We start from the raw sequence: 15439 nt of genomic DNA, 5'->3' as shown, positions 1-15439 counted from the left end.
TACTGTTTACTATACAAGAGATTACAACATGTACTCAACTACTAAAACACAACAACTATAAGGACTCTATTCAGGCCTTACAAAAACAAACTCTATATAAGTTTGGATATGAGAGCACCGTGACGAATATCTGTTTTTTCTCGAGTCGTTGCTGCCTCACCGCGTACCTCCCCTCTCCCTTTCCCCCTTACAGTTTCTCAACTTCACCTCCTTGCATTCCTCCAAGTACGAAACTAAGAAGATTTTTATGAGGGGCATCACCACAGAACCATGAGCTCTGTTGGTTTCTCAGATACAATTGACGATCCATCCCCAACCATAGGACCGATCGCGTCGTCGGGGTAGGATCTGAAGAGTCTTTATTCAGTGCCGCCATCGCCTCCACCGAAGCAACCCAATACTTAAGCTACTAATGCCTAAAACAATCCACATGCATGGATCCGGCGACCACCCTCACCACCGACGGCCGGGATCATCCATGGAGGGGAGCCACTGGAGGATGGCGGCGGAAGGAAGCGTTCCTAGCGGCGAAACATGCAAACAACAGAACAATAATGAGCGATGTTGTACAAGAATCTAACTCTAATTTGTGATGGATGTGACGTCCATTGTCTAGTTAATTTGTGATCCAACCAAATGATCTAGGCTACTAATCCTAGCTCGACAACAAGGTCGGTTTGATGCAGCTTGCTTGTACGATCGAGTCCAAATAGTTAGTGTTAATTTGTTTGGACTTGGCAGGTTGTGTGTTTCTACCGTTACAGGGTTTGGATGAAATGGCTCCCTCACCTTTCTTGGGCTAGTAAAGTGCAGGTTTTCTCCCACGTTACCCATACTCATGTTATTTGACAAATGCGTAGTAGGATTTCACGGTCATGAGTTTCAGAGTTAGCTGGATGGCGAGCTAGAGCTGTGTTGTTGTTTTTCATGTTGTAAGATGGTAGCATCACATATCCTATGTTATTCTTTTAGTTTCTGATGAAGTAGAACATGGGAGTGAGATGTGTGTTGGCTTCTTCCTTATCATGTATGTATGCTAGCATGCTTAGCTTGGTCTCCTGTTGGAGATTGATATGTTAATTTCGTAGCCCAAATATATAATGTGGAGCAAGGCAGTACTGGCAATCATGGTTGGTCTACTGAGATGTTATCTTGAATTTATGCTATAGTCTAGTCATGGTCATTTATTCAACTCTTAAGTACTGGTGTTATCATGGTTAACTTGCCAGGCCTAATTAATCGTGCTATGTTTGACTCACAGCTCTCGTTGGCCCAACCTGCTGGTTATCAATGATGGTGGTGCGCCGCCTTGTTGCCGGCGCCGGCGAGATGGCGGGGTTGTCGCCCCGTAACATTGGCTTCAGCGCCATGACTGCCTCCCTGGCTAATACTCCCTACGTTCCCAAATATTTGTCTTTCTAGACATTTCAATTGGACTACAACATACGAATGTATGTAGACGTATTTTTGAGTGTAGATTCACTCACTTTGCTTCGTATGTAGTCACTTGTTGAAATCTCTAGAAAGACAAATAATTAGGAACGGAGGGAGTAGTACTTAGGTGAGTCCCTGGGCTCTCGTTCCTTTGCCTTCTCTAGAACATTGCTTTTGTTTTTGAATTTTTGTTTGATCAATATTATGGTTGCCTAAACTGTTGTGGAGTAGCTGCTATTGTATTACCAAGTGTATGGGTGTTGCATAGTGTTTATATACTCTGACATGGCGGTTTCTTTGAATATGACAGGAGCTGCTAAAGGGGGGAAAAGCACCCTGGAAGTCAGAGGCTACACATCTTCTTGGTTCAGGTGAGTCCTTGACCTCCTCTCTCTGGCTCTCTCTCTCTGTCTCTCTCTCTCTCTCTGTAGTCCTCGTTGATGTAGTGTTTGGTTCTGTGGTGGTGGTCTTCCGGCCACCACAATCATGTGACTGCGATGAACTTTCCTGTCAATTAAATTGCTCTCTTCTAATTAAATTGCTCAAATATTTGCTCTAACTATGTGGGGTGTATTTTTCTGGATAAAAAAGTGATATAAGAGCTCCTATGATGTTTCCTGCACCCCCTGATACATTGCTATTTGGAACTAGTCGTGCACCCTTCTAATTTTTTTTGTTTCCTTACAAAGCTATGCCACCAGTTTTGTGAAAGATGATGATGTAGTGGCACTGCCAAGCGCCAACACTTGGCTGTTTGTGACCGTACGTTCTTATTTTCGCTAGCTCAACGGCCGGGTGTCTTGGATCCCCGCTCTCCTTTTTGGTTTTGAGCAAAGCATGACGTTTTTGTCAGTCCCCTGGTAGTATAAGCCAACACTTGGCTGTGAGATTGTCTAGTGCCTTTTTGGACCAGTCACTATAAACATTTAGTTTCTGAAGTTGATGCTGCCAAAACTTGGATTATGTGACGGTCCGTCGTTAGTTTTGCTAGCTTATGTACAATTGATGGGTTCCTCCCGTTTTGGTTTTGAGCATAGCATATTTTGTTTTTGTCGTCTCCTTATGATAGAATCAGCAAAACTTTGTGTGAAAATTGACTTTCCAGTGTCTCTTTTTATTAGTGGCTATAGAACATTTAGTTTGTGAAGTTTGTCTGGTCGCTTGGTCGCTGATTATTGAACTTGTTGCATGTGTATTTGAAGCTTGACTTGGAAGTTTTGTTCCTATGGCCATCAGGTTACATGCTATGGAATGGACGGATGATGGTGAGCGACCACTAATGCATCTGGTCGAATATGGCTTGCCGGTCTAGATAGTCCTTGGAAGTGGACGGTGGCCCTATTGGTTGAAGACATGGGAGAATCCGCTCGACGTATCTTGAAGATTGCAGATTGGCAATTTTTGTGTTTATTTTTACTTTTCTGTCCCGTCGGGTCAGGTGTCTCAGCAGTTTGTAAAATTTGGATGGTATATATATTGTGCAGGGAGGGAGTTAGTATTGTATTTTCGGTCAATGTCGAGAGATTCTTTTGGCAGCTGATTGAATGAATGTCTGCTTTTGTTTGTTGGCTCAAATGGTAGTAATTCTCCACAAATGATTTACTCAGCATTTATATATATGATAGTAACTGGTACGCGAAAATATATCTAGTATGTTGATGTGGTACTTGCTTTAAAATTTACCGTTAGAAAAGATCAGCATGTGAGCATTCAGAAGATTGTCCTCCTTGACAATCAAACATGGATGGATGCTAGTTTCAGTGTCAAAATGGAGGTTTGGATCAGAATTCTTTCCTCTCTTTTAGTATTTATTTACTACCTGCATGAATGTTATGTGACAAGGAAGTTGAAGATAACCGATCTTAATTATTTGAGAATTTATAGTTTTGAATCTTGATGATGGTAAGTAATTAGCTAGGTATGTTGTTCTGATCATTCTCATTTGGAGCACAAACAGTGTTGAATCGAATGTGTGTAGGGTTATATAGTGCCACCTTGGCCCCAAATTATAAGATGTTTTGTTCGGCTATCTTATAGCCTACCTAAAACATCTTATAGTTTGAAACAGAGAAATAGAAGGAATAAAAGAAGCGATCCATTTTCTCTTGCCTTTGTTCTCTTCTATGATCTACACACTATACTCCTAATCCTAATATAAAAAGTGTACTCTCTCTGTAAGCTTCTAGTTTATTAGGATAGGAGAGACAAGGGAGAGGTTTATTAGGAGACAGAGAAATACAAGGAAAAAAAAGCATCCATTTTCTCTTGACTTTGTTCTCTCCTCTAATCCATACCTACTACTCAAGATATATAAAATCTACAACCTCAGTCTTGAATTAGTTGAGTCATATTTCCTTTGTCCTAAATTAGTTGGGTCATATTACCTTTTGTCCTAAATTAGTTGTCAAATCTAAGCCAACTAATTTGGGGTGAGAGGTAGACGCATCAAGTTTGCTAGCAGAGGTGGGGGAGAGGATTATTAGGGATTAACGCAGAGATGTGAGTGACGTGATCCTCCATTCATATTATGCATATAAAAATAAGGGATTGCCTCGTACAGACAGCTACCTACATTAATCCTGTTGTACGTATCCATACTCCTCGGAACCAGGCGGCAGCGTTAACGCATCACCCTTTAATTTAATTGCTGCCACTAAAAGCATGGTTAATAGTACAGCCAGCTGATGGCTATATGATGTTGACATGTCATCTATAGCTAAGGTTATAGCTAAGGTTAAACTGCCCTGAAGGTTAGTCTACAATTCAGGTTATCTGCGATCCTCTGTTGCTCCTCAGCGGAGTATCCCAACACAACGACCCCACTCTTGTCAAAGTTAATCTTGAGTCTCGACATAACCTCAAAGCATAGGAGTAGGAATTTAAGATTAACTATGTCGAGGGCGGATCCCTCGACCATAATCATGGTGTGATCAGCGTATTGGAGATGGGTGACCCCTCCTCCCGGAATGAGGTTGGTCACCTCATTCCGGGAGGAGGGGTCACCCATCTCCAATACGCCGATGACACCATGATTACACCTCATTCCGGGAGGAGGGGTCACCCATCTCCAATACGCTAATGCCACCATGATTATGGTTGAGGGATCCGCCCTCGACATAGTTAATCTTAACTTCCTACTCCTATGCTTTGAGGCTATGTCGGGACTCAAGATTAACTTTGACAAGAGCAAGGTCGTTGTGTTGGGATACTCCGCTGAGGAGCAACAGAGGATCGTAGATAACCTGAATTGTAGACTAACCTCCTTTCCCACAACATATTTGGGGATGCCGTTGGCGGACTCCAAAATCCTTTCTAGTGCATTCGATCCTCTCGTGGATCGAGTGGCTGGCCGGGCTGAACCCTGGCGAGGACGGTTTACCTCCAAAGGGAGCAAATCGATCCTTATTAGTTCCAACCTAGCGTGCCTCCCCATGTTCATGATGGGGATGTATATCCTACCGGAGGGTGTGCATAGTGCATTCGATCGGGATCTTGCAAGGTTCTTTTGGCAGGTGATACGTCTCCAACGTATCTATAATTTTTGATTGCTCCATACTACATTATCTTCTGTTTTGGACATTATTGGGCTTTATTATTCACTTTTATATTATTTTTGGAACCTATTAACCGGAGGCCCAGCCCAGAATTGCTGTTTTTTGCCTATTTCAGAGTTTCGCAGAAAAAGAATATCAAACGGAGTCCAAACGGAATGAAACCTTCGTGAACGTGATTTTCGGAACGCCACGTCAAGCAACCAACAGGGAAGCCACGAGGTAGGGGGGCGCGCCTACCCCCCCCCCCCCCCCTAGGGCGGGCTTTCCACCATCGTGGGCCCCCTGTTGCTCCACCGACGTACTTCTTCCTCCTATATATACCTACGTACCCCCAAACAATCAGATACGGAGCCAAAAACCTAATTCCACCGCCGCAACCTTCTGTACCCACGAGATCCCATCTTGGGGCCTATTCCGGAGCTCCGCCGGAGAGGTCATCGATCACGGAGGGCTTCTACATCAACACCATAGCCTCTTCGATAAAGTGTGAGTAGTTTACCTCAGACCTTCGGGTCCATAGTTAGTAGCTAGATGGCTTCCTCTCTCTTTTTGGATCTCAATACAATGTTCTCCCCCTCTCTCGTGGAGATCTATTCGATGTAATATTCTTTTGCGGTGTGTTTGTTGAGACCGATGAATTGTGGGTTTATGATTAAGTTTATCTATGAACAATATTTGAATCTTCTCTGAATTCTTTCATGTATGATTGGTTATCTTTGCAAGTCTCGTCGAATTATCAGTTTGGTTTGGCCTACTAGATTGATCTTTCTTGCAATGGGAGAAGTGCTTAGCTTTGGGTTCAATCTTGCGGTGTCCTTTCCCAGTGACAGTAGGGGAAGCAAGGCACGTATTGTATTGTTGCCATCGAGGATAACAAGATGGGTTTTTTTACCATATTGAATGAATTTATCCCTCTACATCATTTCATCTTGCTTAAGGTGTTACTCTGCTCTTATGAACTTAATACTCTAGATGCATGCTGGATAGCGGTCGATGTGTGGAGTAATAGTAGTAGATGGAGGCAGGAGTCGGTCTACTTGTCTCGGACGTGATGCCTATATACATGATCATACCTAGATACTCTCATAACTATGCTTAATTCTGTCAATTGCTCAACAGTAATTTGTTCACCCACCGTAAAATACTTATGCTCTTGAGAGGAGCCACTAGTGAAACCTATGGCCCCCCGGGTCTATCTTCATCATATTAATCTTCCAACACTTAGTTATTTCTGTTGCTTTCTACTTTGCTTTTATTTTACTTTGCATCTTTATCATAAAAATACCAAAAATATTATCCTATCATATCTATCAGATCTCACTCTCGTAAGTGACCGTGTAGGGATTGACAACGTCTTATCGCGTTGGTTGCGAGGATTTATTTGTTTTGTGTAGGTGCGAGGGACTCGCGCATACCCTCCTACTGGATTGATACTTTGGTTCTCAAAAACTGAGGGAAATACTTACGTTACTTTGCTGCATCACCCTTTCCTCTTCAAGGGAAAACCAACGAGTGCTCAAGAGGTAGCAAGAAGGATTTCTGGCGCCGTTGCTGGGGAGTTCTACGCAAAAGTCAACATACCAAGTACCCATCACAAACCCTTATCTCCCGCATTACATTATTTGCGATCTGCCTCTCGTTTTTCTCTCCCCCACTTCACCCTTGCCGTTTTATTCGCCCTCTCTTTTTCGTTTGCCTCTTTTCCGTTTGCTTGTTGTTATGGCTAGTCCTCTATCTTCTCCGTTGTCTCCCGAGAATGAAGTTCTAAATTTTAAACAAAGGGAGGGAGAAAATCTAAAAGACGCTTGGTATAGAATTTGCAATGCTCAAAATAGATCTGCCAGGAAGCAATCTACTTCCGTTCTTCTTCGCAATTTTTATGTAGGCGCTAATCCTTGCTATAGATATATTCTTGATACCATTACCGGAGGGAATTTCTTGAGTAGCCATACTTTTGACTCTTATAATGTTATGATAGATTTATTTGGCTCACCACCTCTCTTGGTTAATGGAACTATGTTAACTTTGGAGCATGTTATGCAAAGACTTGAAATTATTGAAAATAAAGTTGCTACGGTAGAGTTAATTGAAAATCTTGATAAAAAGATCCACAACCAAATTACCCAATATGGATCTAAGGTAGGAGTCACTTTGAAAAATATTAAGGAAAAGGAACACATAGTTAATGAAAGAATAAATCAAGATTCCACTAGAATCGACAAACTTGAGGGTATCATTACCAACTTGGGGACCGCTTTTTCTTCTGTAAAGAATACCCCAAGTCCTCCAACTAAAATTTCCAAGCTTATGTATGTTCCTAAAAATAAGGGTGAATCCTCTAGTAAGGAAACTGCGGATCTTAAATCTATAAGTATTCATCCCAATCTTTTTGCTATCATTAAGGAACCATTTGCTACAAATGAATTTTTCAATCCTATTCCTAAAAGTTTATAATTAATAGAAATAAAAAACTCTAAAGGATGATAGATGTCTTAGTGAATAATTTCCCACCAAAGAGGGCAATACCTAAATCTATCCTTGCTTTTATGCCTAGCTAGGGGCGTTAAACGATAGCGCTTGTTGGGAGGCAACCCAATTTTATTTTTAGTTTTTTGCTTTTTGCTTCTGTTTAGGAATAAATATTTGTTCTAGCGTCTGGTTAGATGTGTTTTTATGTTTTAATTAGTGTTTGTGCCAAGTTAAACCTATAAGATCTTCTTGGATGATAGTTATTTGATCTTGCTGTAATTTCCAGAAACTTTCTGTTCACGAAAACAATTTTTAAAAATCACCAAAACGTTATAAAATATTGATTCCAATTGCTTCTGATCAATAAACAAATTGTCTAGGTCGTCCTATTTTGTCTGATTTTTTGGAGTTCCAGAAGTTTGCGTTAGTTACAGATTACTACACTGTTCTGTTTTTGACAGATTCTGTTTTTCGTGTGTTGTTTGCTTATTTTGATGAATCTATGGCTAGTAAAAGAGCCTATAAACCATAGAGAAGTTGGAATACAGAAGGTTTAACACCAATATAAATAAATAATGAGTTCATTGCAGTACCTTGAAGTGGTATTTTGTTTTCTTTCGCTAACGGAGCTCACGAGATTTTCTGCTGAGTTTTGTGTTGTGAAGTTTTCAAGTTTTGGGTGAAAGATTTGATGGATTATGAAACAAGGAGTGGCAAGAGCCTAAGCTTGGGGATGCCCATGGAACCCCCAAGATAATCTAAGGACACCAAAAAGCCAAAGCTTCGGGATGCCCCAGAAGGCATCCCCTCTTTCGTCTACTTCCATCGGTAACTTTACTTAGAGCTATATTTTTATTCATCACATGATATGTGTTTTGCTTGGAGCGTCTTGTATGATTTGAGTCTTTTCTTTTTAGTTTACCACAATCATCCTTGCTGTACACACCTTTTGAGAGAGACACACATGATTCGGAACTTATTAGAATACTCTATGTGCTTCACTTATATCTTTTGAGTTATATAGTTTTTGCTCTAGTACTTCACTTATATCTTTTAGAGCACGGTGGTGGATTTGTTTTATAGAAACTATTGATATCTCATGCTTCACTTAGATTATTTTGAGTGTCTTAAATAGCATGGTAATTTTATTAAATAATCCTAATATGCTAGGTATTCAAGAATAGTAAATTTTTTATTCACCACATGATATGTGTTTTGCTTGGAGCGTCTTGTATGATTTGAGTCTTTGCTTTTTAGTTTACCACAATCATCCTTGCTGTACACACCTTTTGAGAGAGCCATACATGGTTTGGAATTTGTTAGAATACTCTATGTGCTTCACTTATATCTTTTTAGCTCTATAGTTTTGCTCTATGTGCTTCACTTATATCTTTTGAGCGTTGTAGTTTTTGCTTTAGTGCTTCACTTATATATTTTAGAGCACGGTGGTGGATTCATTTTATAGAAACTATTGATCTCTCATGCTTCACTTAGATTATTTTGATAGTCTTAAATAGCATGGTAATTTGCTTAATGATCTTAATATGCTTGGTATTCAAGATTTGTAAAACTTTCTTTTTAGTGCGTTGAATACTAAGAAAAGTTTGATGCTTGATAATAGTTCGAGCTCTGACGTAGATTCTTGCCAGTTCTTCAGGGCGACGAGGTTAGAGTTTCTCGTCGTGCATATGCGACGGCGATATTTGGTTTCAAATTCTTCAGATCGATTCAAGGATTCAAGGGTGATGACTGCGGCTCCAGAACACTGGTCCTTAGGAGCACATGCACGAAGACTTCCCGGCTGTGATCGACAAAGTCAGGCCGGCTCCGTTATGGGAGCTGGGACAGCGGCGCGTCGACGGCTCGTTCTGGCGGCGACAATGGTCGTTCGGTGGTCCATGGCCCTTGATGTAACTTTTATTATGTTTGATGTGTTTTGTACTTCCGGTCAATCATTATAATAGATCTGATATTTTCAAGAAAAAAACAACAACTCGTCCTCGGACACGGAAAGAAGCGGCGGTAGCAGCCAGGCGTGTGGCCCAGCAGGTGCTATTTCAGCCAAAGAATCTGTTTGGAAGTTAGTTCAAGACTTTCCAATCAAATTGTATTTGTGTTTTATGTTTCTAAGATTTTACCACAGAATACACTGAAATTGATTGTGTATTTCAGAAAAAAAACTCATTGTTCATTACTCTTCTTTTATATGATGAACATAACCTAAAATTTGGTTCAAAAAAGTGACTAGTTTTATCTTTCAATACCAACAAAAATGATAGCGTATCCAACAAAGAGCATTTGAAATCTATGGCTAGGTACACTTATATGATCAATGCAACCATTTCACTTTTTTCAACTCAAAACGGCAACACACGAACGACCAGCTTGTCAAAAGTGTAGACAACTGTTACAATTTCAGTATTTGCCATCATGTTGTAACATCGTAAAATTGCATTAATATTTTCTGTTCATGTTCCCTGAGCAATTTGTCTACGACACGACTTTAGAGCAGCAAACAACAAAGATTGCATCAGTCAGCAGAGCCAACTGGTCATTTAGTACTTCAGACACAGTTTCACAATTTTCACAGCATCAAACATTTGATCTGGCACCTCCCAAATCAGGAAAGCACTCCTTACATGAAATGGAACATCGAAACAGAATGCACTTTCATCAAAACAACCAGGAAGGGGAGTCTGATATTATAAAGCCTCTAAACATAAACAAGCCCTTAACCCAAAACAGTGAAAGCCGCGAACAACGAACAGTCCACACTAACCTTGCACCTTCATACACCCGGTACATACTGGTTTCAGACATGGGCTCATGCACCTTTACTTTAGGATCATCAATGCGAAGCTAAGCAAGATACCCTTTCCATCATTAGATATCTCATCTTTGGGCAGAATTAAGTTGTATCCCTTGGGTAGCCCATCGGACAACAATGAGCTTCGTATCTCCCAAGATGAATACTGAAAATAGCCGGTCACAGAACAATCATAGTGCATATTACACACGAACTTGGAGTCTGTAGCTTTAGGTTGGATGCACAAGACAGAGATGGCAAGCCTGACTGGCTCTAGTACTACGTTGAGAAGGAAAAGTTTCCTGTCTTTGGTATGCAGAAAATGTATGCCTGGTTCTAGGCGGAACTTGACATCTCTGGAGTATTTGATGGTTGTAGAGGGCCAGTTGTGCCCGGAGGTGAAATGGTCAAGGAGGTCATTTGTTGCCCCTGCAAAGGTGCAGCTGGACTCTGGGCAGAAACATGGAGTGTTAGGGCATGCCTTTTCGTGTTCATCTTTCTGGTAGTAAGTGAGCTTCTCAGCGCATCCATATTTGGCATTGGAGCAAGGGACCTTGACTGATTCCATGAGACGTTCCATCCCTAAACAGCGCTTGAAGGTAGTTTCAGCAGAGCATAAGTGACACTTGTTGCGCACGAGCTTGGGACGGCAAGATGAGCATATGAAATGCCCCACAGAACACTGGAAGAAACAGGAAGGATTAGCCGGGTCTCATGTGAGAGAAACTTTTTTTAGCGGAAACTGAAGTTAAAGTACTACAGAGCAACATGATAAGTCAGTACCGCACAAAATTATGCAAGTATTCATGTAGGGGTTAGTGTTGGTACATGCAACATGCTAGTCTGTAAGTTTGAAGCTGTGATCTGTATACAACTCCTATTAGAGATATATATACTCACTCTGAAAATAAATATAAGACGTTTAAGATCACTACTTTAGTGATCTAAAATATCTTAAATTTGTTTGTAGAGGAATATATAGCATCCGCCCACTGCCCTGATCCATATATAGCCTACTAGGGAACAGATGTGGACTAGGACACGGTGTCCATAGTTGCTAACAGTTTCAGTCTCGATCAAAATATTAGTGTCCTAATTAATTCTCTACAGAAACCAAATTTCAGCGACTATAGCTACTCCATTCCGTGCTTTCAGAAGGAACTGATTTTAGCAAGTAGCATTATATCCAACGGTTCATCAATCATAGTTTTTCTTTCTAAAAAATTATCTGAACTTTGAGAGACAGGTAAACATGTATGCGCATGTACCTGGTATATGGGAGGCCTGAGGGGATGAAATCAAACGGGGCAGTCGAGGGCGTCCATCCCCATGCGGACATTCTGCCTCTTGCCGCTGCTCTCTCCCTCTCCCCGGCCTTCTACTCGTCTCTTGCTAGAGGTGCCACCGTCCATCGCCACCAAAACTAGCTTTTCCTCTCACTAAGCTTCTGGTTCGGAAAGTAGTAGTAGCAGGCGAAGCTCCAGTGCCCGACATATATAGGCAGATCAGATGTGGCCTGTGGGCGTGGAAGCTGGAGAGACGAGAGCCCGTCCGTATTCCGAGATGATAAGTGGGCAATGGTACCGAGGAGGAAACTGGTTCGCTTTCACATACGGTTGGAGAGAAAACCCGGTTGAGGTCCTCCTTGTTGACTGTGCCCTTGGCCGCTCGTTGCTCCGACGGCGTGCAATACTGCAATCCATACTCTTTTTCTAAAACAAAACTTTCAATTAAGAGCGTTTTTGTGGGACGGAGGGAGTAACACATTAAGATAGCACAAAGAACATCAAAAGTAACAAAAATTACATTTAGATCCGTAGGCCATCGAGCGACGACTACATGCACTAGAGCAAATAGAAGGGGTAACGCCATCATCACCCCTCCCTCATCAGAACGGGGCAAAACTTATTATACTACACAATTGGCAAGTCGCCCCAAATGATCAGCTGGCCAGAATTACATACGCCACCATCTATGATGAGAAGCATAGATCAGAAGGATCCAACATGTAAGACATGAAACAAAAACAAACAAATACCAGATACATTCAGATTCACCGAAGACAAACACCGAATGAGTCACACAAGATTCACTGGAGACACACCTCCACACGCCCCCCTACGACGTGAGACGTACTGCTGAGACATGGCTAGGCGAGAAGAACCTTATTCCACCTTCAAAGAGTCACCATTGTCTCACCTCGTTGAACAGGACACAATCCCTAAGCAAAACTAAAAAAACACCTAAAATCGAAGCATGAGCCCTCCAGCCAGCAAGGGCAAAGATCCACCACGCCTCCATGGCCCTAAGGCCAGAGGAGACGAGGCAGATCGGCAGGAGGCGGGGAAACCTTAAACGGCTGGTTACAATTTTCATATTTAAACACTAACAAACACAAAATATGACACTGTATCCAACTAACAAAATTTGAAAAAATAAGTAAGTAAAATATATAGCTTATGAACATTGTAACATATTTTATTCGTTTCAAATTTTAAAAGGTAACATGTGACGATAAAACAGCGACACACTATTATGCTTTACCTTGCAATACACTTATGTCAGCTTGGTCTTTGCGTGTACAAATGCACTAAACTTTTTAATTTATGCTCCCATGAGCAGTTTGGCTAATGACAAAAAAACTTTCGAGCATCAAATACCAGAGGTTTCATCATCCAGCAAAACAAAATGCTCAATTCCACGTGCATTTTCAACATGATTTCACAATTTCCACGACGTCAAACATCTGGTCCGGCAACTCCCGAACCAGGAAAACGTTACTTCTCCCCTACAAACTCACGTATTGAAGCATGAACTGACGTACTACAGCAGGATGCATATCATCAGAACTACTACGATAATAGAAGAGTCCGAGGTCATAAAGCCTCAGAACATATATATGTCCTGAAACCAAAGCAGTGAAAGCCGTGAAGAATGAGAAGTCCGCACTGAACCTTGCGCCTTCATGCACCGTGTACTGGCTTCAGACATATGGGCAGACGCAGCTTTTCTTTCGGATCTTCAATGGAGATTGTAAGCAAGATACCCTTTCCATCATCAGATACATCGTCCTTGGGCAGGATTAAGTTGTACCTCTTTGGTAACCCACCAGAAAGTGACGAGCTTGCTATCTTGTAAACTGAACTCTGATAATGCTCGGTCATTGAGCAATGGTAGGACATTTGACATTTGAACTTGGAGTCTGTAGCTTTCGGTCGGACGCCGCCAGGTTGGAAGCAGACGACGGAGATGCCATGCCCAAATGGCTCTACCACAACATTGAGCAACAAAATCTGCTTGTCTTTCGTACAGAGAACGTGCAAGCCTGGTTGTACGTGGAACTCAAGCTTCCTGGAGTATCTGATGGTCGTAGGCGGCCGCTTGTGCACGGAGGTGAAATGGTCAAGAAGGGCGGCCGTTGGCCCCATCAAGGTTTTGGATCCCAAGCGGTCCTTTTTTCTCAAGGGTCACCGGAATTTGCGGTTACCCCGGTAACCGCGAAATTCCAAAAAAAACTCGGGCAGAATTTAAAATCAAAATTTGAATTCAAATAATTTTTACATCGATATACTAAGTATTTTACTAATAAGTATCACGAACCAATTCCTGGCGTAATGGTGTGTGGACCGCAGCAACAACTTACTCGTACGTCGCGAGTTCTCGACCCCTTGTCATTACAGCATTTTTTAAACTTTTGCTTTTTTGCTTTTTTTCGAAAAAAAAATAAACCTGCGCGAGGCCAGACTCGAACCCGCGACTAGCTGCTAGGGAAAGGATGCCTTTGCCGCTAGGCCACTACAAGTTCTATTAGTCTCTTTTCTGTGATTTATGAAAATTATTTTCATGAGCGCAAAGTTTTTGTCTTTTTCAGCAAGATTAAACAACTATCATCCAAGAAAATCCTAAAGGCTTTACTTGACACAAACACTAATTAAAACACAAAAAACACAATCATAACAGTATCATGATGAATTATTTATTACTAAACAGTTGCAAAAAGCAAAGAACAAAAATAAAATTGGGTTGCCTCCCAACAAGCGCTTTTCTTTAATGCCTTTTTAGCTAGGTATTGATAATTTTAATGATGCTCACATGAAAGATAGCAATTGAAACACGAAGAGAGCATCATGTAGTATATGAAAATCACATCTAAGTCTAACATACTTCCTATGCATAGGCATTTTATAGGAAAAAAATTTAGCAAGCCAAGCAAGATCTAGCATATGCTAGAAAGAAGAAAGAAACAAAAGCAATCTCATCATAGCGAGAGGCAATTTAGTAACATGGAAATTTCTACAACCATATTTTCCTCTCTCATAATAATTACATGTAGGATCATAGGCAAATTCAACAAAATAGCTATCACATAACATATTCTCACGATCCACATGCATGCGAAGTTGACACTCTTCCAAAATAGTGGGATTATCATTAACTAAAGTCATGACCTCTCCAAACCCACTTTTATTAAATAATTCATAAAGTTGACACTCTTCGAAACCCATTTCAATATTATTGCAAACACTATTATCAATCTCATATTCATCATGGGGCTTAAATAAATTTGTAAGATCATAAGAAGAATCACCTCAATCATGATCATTGCAACAAGTAGTAGACATAGAAAAATTAGTATCGATCCCCAAGCTTAGGGTTTTGCATATTATTACCACAATTGACATTAATAGAATTTATGGTAGAATCATTGCAATCATGCTTTTAATTCAAGGAACTATCAAGTATGGGTGCAATAGCAATAATCTCATGTTTAACGTAAGGAACTATAGCAAATTCATCTCCATAAATATTGGCATCATGTCCATAAGAATAGCAAGCATCATGTTCATCAAGGGATATTTCAATCAAATAATAGGAATCATAATTATCTATAGATTCGTGCATATCATTAGTTTCTTCCAAGGGAACGGTCATTCTCTCAATAAATTCTTTAACATAGGCATTATGAGCATAGTTTTCATAGCAATATTTAAGTATGTCGGAATTTTCAGATTTGTAGAGAGTAATATCATACTTTTCAATCAAAGAAGCAACTTCATGAGCACCCTTAAAAATGACAAATTCTTCAATTTGTTCGATATCATAGTAACTATAAACACCCTTTCCATAAGAAGATAAGATTTCATTATCATTAAACTCACATAGGTAGGGAAGGTGT

At 40.7% G+C, this 15439-nt stretch overlaps 1 protein-coding gene and 1 pseudogene across 1 annotated transcript; both read right to left on the bottom strand.

The window, feature by feature from the left end:
- Positions 1-10012: 10012 nt before the first annotated feature.
- LOC125546480 (putative E3 ubiquitin-protein ligase SINA-like 6) lies at positions 10013-11675 on the bottom strand (annotated as a pseudogene).
- A 1551-nt stretch (positions 11676-13226) lies between these two features.
- LOC147977848 (uncharacterized) lies at positions 13227-13691 on the bottom strand. Its single transcript, XM_087514563.1, has one exon. It carries the CDS (start codon positions 13689-13691, stop codon positions 13227-13229), a length of 465 nt encoding a protein of 154 aa, XP_087370689.1.
- Positions 13692-15439: the final 1748 nt, after the last annotated feature.

Source organism: Triticum urartu, chromosome 3A (genome assembly GCF_056163025.1).
Source record: "Triticum urartu cultivar PI428250 chromosome 3A, HENAU_Tu73, whole genome shotgun sequence".
NCBI lineage: Eukaryota > Viridiplantae > Streptophyta > Magnoliopsida > Poales > Poaceae > Triticum > Triticum urartu.
This window is presented reverse-complemented; position numbering and strand designations above follow the sequence as displayed.

Excerpts from the sequence above, each read along its gene's own strand:
- LOC147977848 (XM_087514563.1), bottom strand. The coding sequence starts at position 13,691 with ATGGGGCCAACGGCCGCCCTTCTTGACCATTTCACCTCCGTGCACAAG.